The sequence below is a fragment of the Anneissia japonica genome, unplaced genomic scaffold, assembly GCF_011630105.1.
Source record: "Anneissia japonica isolate Jap-2015-1 unplaced genomic scaffold, ASM1163010v1 scaffold2207_len539183_cov196, whole genome shotgun sequence".
Lineage (NCBI taxonomy): Eukaryota > Metazoa > Echinodermata > Crinoidea > Comatulida > Comatulidae > Anneissia > Anneissia japonica.
Genome location: NW_022699997.1, coordinates 446178 through 452047, shown reverse-complemented (window position 1 = coordinate 452047; position 5870 = coordinate 446178). Strand labels below are relative to the sequence as shown.

The 5870-nt window shown below is 32.7% G+C and overlaps 1 protein-coding gene across 1 annotated transcript in view; it reads right to left on the bottom strand.

Moving 5' to 3' along the window:
- The window catches only part of LOC117103264, a 66660-nt gene that overhangs the window by 56589 nt on the left and 4201 nt on the right, over positions 1–5870 (bottom strand). Inside the window, exons 2-5 of the mRNA XM_033243833.1 lie at positions 5487–5762; positions 1622–1873; positions 879–1124; positions 255–509 (exon numbers count right to left, since the gene is read on the bottom strand). Coding sequence (XP_033099724.1) covers positions 255–509; positions 879–1124; positions 1622–1873; positions 5487–5762 — 1029 coding nt within the window. The remainder of the gene's footprint in view (positions 1–254; positions 510–878; positions 1125–1621; positions 1874–5486; positions 5763–5870) is intronic.

The following is a 5870-nucleotide window of genomic DNA, read 5'->3' as shown; positions in this document are numbered from 1 at the left end:
TTTGTACCCTAGCTGCACTGATGAGGCCTAGAAGGCCGAAACGGATCCGTCTGCAGATATTGGGATTCCTTCCAGTGGATACTTAGTTTATTTTGTCATTCTGATCGGATTTTCTCTACTGTTCCGTTTTAATATTAATTTTAAATTGTTTTGCATTATATGACCGTTTGCTGTTTTATGGGTTATCCCAATAAAAAAAAAAAAAAAAAAAAAAAAAAAAAAAAAAAAAAAAAAAAAAAAAAAAAAAAACCAACCATTTACGATGATATCGAATATACACTGGGAGGTCTTTGCAAGCACATCTACAGCAATGTAACGTATCTGCGTAGGTCCAATATAAAATCGTTCACCAGTTGTCGAGTAGTCTGTAGATGCTTGACGAACAGAGGCCAACTGTACGTCATCAGACGCAATTGGTGATGTCCAATTTACAACTGTATAATTCACGCCAGGAAGTGTCGATACGATGGTATCATTCGGACAATAACTAAATACTGGTGGTTCCTTATCTATACAAAGAGTTTAAGGGAAAAAAATGTGTAGGTCTATTATTACAAAGAATTTTCTACATTTTCATATTAATATATTTTTGTTCATTTGTAGAATGAAAATATGTAATGAAAGATGCTCTGTAGATAAAGATATTTCTATAAACATGTATTCTGACAAAAATGAAATAGGCCCAGGTTTAAAATGTGTGAATCCAATTAAATCTAAGCTTACATTCCTTTTGTTTTTTGGTGTATTATCTGTAGTATCTTGTTCCCTTTAGTATAACGTGGAATTCAATTGTTTTCTTTCTTCATAAAAAGTAAGTTTTTGCAACTTAGTACAATTTCAGTATACAGTACCTATAAGAATATAAAATACTGAAATACCTTGTAAAACTGTTATATTGAATGAACAATTTCTTTCATTGCCAGAAGGATCTGTGGCTGTATACACCACTTCCGTAATTCCGACATTAAACGAATCACCAGGTTCATAGTTTGAAACCGTAGTTGAAACTTCGTCGTTGTCAGTGAATGTTGGTAGAAACCAAGTACTTGTCGAAGAATTAATAGATTGGTCAATGATCTCTGTGTTACTCTCTGGGCAATTAAATACTTCTGGATCTTCTTGGTCTGTTATAAAAGAACAAGAGCGCCCTCAAAAATTTAATTCAGGCACCACTGTTTAACCTCATCCATTGCTTTCTTTTAGCATAAGTAGCAATGTTAGGGCTGTGTTAAAGCATGAACAAAATAAAAATAAACAATATAAAATTAATGTAAAGCAAAGCAAAAATAAAGCCAGCTACACGTAAACATCAGAAGCTTGCTATGGCTTATGGTAAACTACCGTATGCAATTTAATGCCTGTTTTTTTTCATCAGGACAAAATATATATTATCTGAAAACCTTGTTGATTCGCTACCCTTTTCTATAATTTTCAGTGCTTTTATGACCCAAATCAATTTAACATAATCATTTACTGTGTCAATACATTAATTGACCCATGTGAAACTTTTGCCAATACAAATCGCACGAGTAAGTATAAGATGAATGAGAAAAGAAAATATGTAAGCATATTGTTTATTGTTAAAATACGAAAAGTAGTAGAAAAAAGAACTGCAACCTGCCTAGAATTGTAACATTGAAGATACACTCAGCTAGGTTTCCGTAAGGATCCTGGTAAGTAATGGTAACTAGTGTAGTTCCGATTTCAAATACATCGCCAGGTTCAGCTGTGCTTTGAATTTTACTGACATCTGAACCAGAATTGTCGTTAGCTGACGTAGCAGTCCACGTCACTACTTTATCATTTTCACCTACATCAGTTACTTCTATTATTTCTGCTGTCGGGCAATTCGATATCACCGGCGCTTCGTTATCTTTAAAAATCAAAAACCCAAATATTGTTATTAGAAAATTAATATAAGAACTAAAATATAATAATGAAAAAGCAGATAGTATTACCTAATAAAATTAGGCCTGGTTGTTGAGGAGAGTTAGTAATATAATAATTAACAGAGAAATATATCATATAAGGCTACATATAATTATAACATATAAATACAAGTTGTATATTTGATGGAGAATAAATATAACAATTGTACTTTTAATGGCTTCGGCTTGGGTTTATGCTGCAGATTTAGTCGCACTAAATTAAATTACTATGTACTGTCTTCTAGGTCACATGAAATGGCTTTTTTGGAGACGTAGGCCTACCCATCATCCTCACCAGGGGCGGATTTATGGAGGCTTTTGGGAGGTTAAAAAAAAAAAAAGAAAAAGAAATAAATGATAGCCCAGAACGCCTCAAATGTTATTTTCGGGCGTATAGAACACAAAAGGTTCACGGGGGCATGTCACGATCGTCCTAACTTCGACCCCCCTTTTAGACATCTGTGTATCCGCCCCTGCTCACCCCCACAAAATAGATGCCGATAACTTATTATGGAAGTAATTGGTAAAGGAGCCACTGTCTGCTTGTATGTATCTATGCTTGTATGGGTCGATTCTCTCCTTTAGAGAGTGTTCCTCTGTTATAAAGGCGTGAACCAATAAATAAATAAATACACAGTAGTCAGCTGACTTGACTTCTCTCAAAAAATTTGGCCGACATAATAATTCAAGTGTAATACGTTACTGTTGACCACAAGTGAAATAAAACAAAAAGAAATCAAAATATTGTCAAAACTAATCTTTTAAAAGTATGATAAAAATTTAAAAAGCAATTTAAAATCAAACATTCATCGCTTTCAATGTAACTTGTCTACAATTATGTCCTGTATGGGATACTGTTGTTTCAAAAGGAAAACCAGGATGCTATTTTCATTTTTTTACAAGATATTGACCTCAATGCACGGTTGGCATGATAAAAGACCGAACACTGCAAGCGCCGTATAATTGTTGAACCATAAAGCTTAGTGTTTTGTCCATGTTTAATGAAGTGAAAATTTAATTATAACGAAATAGTGAAATAAACTTGTTACTTCTTTTCACCGTTTTTGTGATGTGAAATCACCAGCATCAGTTTAAACGGAAAAGACATTTCAATTCAAATCTAAACCTGTCTATATTATTAAACGTTAGCGTAAAATTACACAGTATAATAATACGAAAGTTAGGCCTAGGTATAATAATCTTAAAATCAATAACAATTATAATGTAGATTTTTGGCTTTCTTAATAGTAAATCAATCCAAACGTACAAGAATCTGCTGTATCTCCATATCAAAATTACTACAATGGGATTTACTACGGTATTTACTCATTACTCAATACCTGGATAAAAAAAAACACGTGTCATAATAGGAAAATCCAAGGGTGTTTTTTTTACCACTTGGGCTTATCATAGCTCAGTTGGTAGACCATCAGAATGCTGATCGCAAGGTAATGAGTTTAAATCCCGATGAAGACATACGTTTTCAAGTGTAAAATATTTATTATCATACAAAAATGTAATGATAGTAATAAATGTTACATGTTATTTTCCTAAACTGATCATAGCTTTCATACCGTAGTTAACATAGGCCTATATAATAGTTTTGTTCTGTGAATTAGGATCGGTACTAAAAACAATGTTAGTTATGCTAATAGCAAGCACAATAGGCAATAATAAAATAAAATTGTAACGACTTATAGTTATGCTTTACAGGGGTGGCGCCAGTGGGGCCTGGGGACAACCCCTCTTAGGGACAGCTTCTACCCCCCCCCCCCTCCCCTTTCCGGTGGGGAGAAAAACCAAAGTTCGTCAAGGGAAAAATATATGTAGGCTATGTTTATATATTATTATACTCTAAAATCGATTAAATAAGCTTTAGAAATTCCTAAATTGTCATATTTTGCGGGGGGTTTTCTCTCGGGACCACTTTCGAAAGATTTTGAGCGATGCCCAACCACGCCAACGTTTTATATCATATCATTTATTTCACCAGGAAAAAAGTATGGCGCTAGTCGGAGACTAAATTTTGACAATAATTCAGTTAAATAAAAACCTTCCTCGATGTCAGTTAAGATCTGTTACAATACTTTGATTGCTTCTGTGTTTAGTGGGTTGTATATATGCATTGTAACAAACAACTGACACACCTATACAAATAATATAATTCATCTCTAACAAATACAAGAATGCGACCTGGGTTGTCGTCAGATATTCAATTACTTAACAACTGTACAGAACTAGATACTGTAAATAATATAGACAATATTTACTTTGATCCATTATACAGGGAGAGGTGAAAATGTAAATCACTCCTTTTGTGTAGGACATACTCAAGATGATATCGATAAGCAAGTATCAGTTTAGAGCATATTATTTTGAGCATTTCAGTGTTTACTGGTAGGCCTATTATGTTCAAAATGGTTTCTGGAATACTTTTTAAAAATTTTGATTAGGTCTAAGCATATTATTATACAAACATCATGCAACTACTTCAAATTTTATTTTATATATATATATTTTTTATTTTTTTATTATCTTTCTTTTATTTTTTATTAAGAAGAATATGAGTTAAGGCATTTGTTGTTCATTTGCCTATTTTGCTTATCCCATTTTCATTTTCAATGATACATACTCTGATATTTGATTTGTTTAACTTAATTGACATAACATAAGTATTTCGACTTTATACTATAATACGTAATGTTTATTTTCTTTAATTGTATGTTGAGTTGATTTTGAAATAAATGATTGAAATGAAATGAAATAGTATGGTGATCAAAGCATAATAATAATAATAATACTATTTTTATCTTATCATTGTGTCATTAAAAGTGTCATCATCATGAACATCATCTCGACCAACATAGTCATTAATTGTCATTAACTTATTCACCACACCATTTTCATAATAGTAAAGTTGTCACCAACTTAATCATACTACTATTATTCGATTTATATGTTCCTTTCATCAACGAATATTTTCCGTCTTATGAACAAGAACAATCAAGCCTGCCTTCTTTCTCTCCCTTCCATGGTGTACGGTACCTAAATTAGTTATATTATACATCAAATTATACTCAACATATGATGTTTTGTGTATACTGTCCTTTATAATGGATAGGCTTATTTATAGTTTTAGTAGGACGGCGTTGTTAGTAATAATTGTAATGGAGATTTGGGAAAAACGAGTGCAGGACTTAATGGGTGACTACCGAGAAATGGTTAATAACAGCAATATACATTTTAAAACATTTAGAATAAAACAATCGTACATTTGTTATATAATTTCTTAATTTTCCTATAGAGATATTTAAAGATCACTTTTATTAACGGTCTTTAATTAGAGGATTCTAATTAGAGACTAAAGCTGCTAAGGACTTACTAAAACCCGGGTCCAAAAAGTGTTCTTTAATTTCAAGGGAGACATGTATTATACAGTACATTTGTTTCTTCTCGATGAATTGTTTTCCCCCGACGATGAGGGGGAGCCCTTTCCTCACCCCTGTCGAGTACTGTTGTGAATTGGCAAAAGAATTGGTAAAGATGCCTCGGCCTTACCTGTAACTATCACTGAGAATGTACATACTCCGGTCAGAGGAGAGTTTTCGTCGTCTGTCGCTTGATATCTAACCTCTGTTGTCCCTATGCCAAAGCTAAACGATGTCGGAGGATATGTTTGTATTGCTGAATCATATAACACGACAATAGCAAGATCACCTTCAGAAGTCATATCATCGGACACGATTGGTTCTGTCCAACTTGCTGTACCCGATGACGTCCCATCATCAGTGTTGATATTTATATTTGAAGGACAGTTACTCCAGACGGGTGCGACTGTCAAAGACAAAAGTAGCATTACGTTATATTATCTATTCTTATTATTATTCTTATTATTATTATTATTATTATTATTATTATTATTATTATTATTATTATTATTAT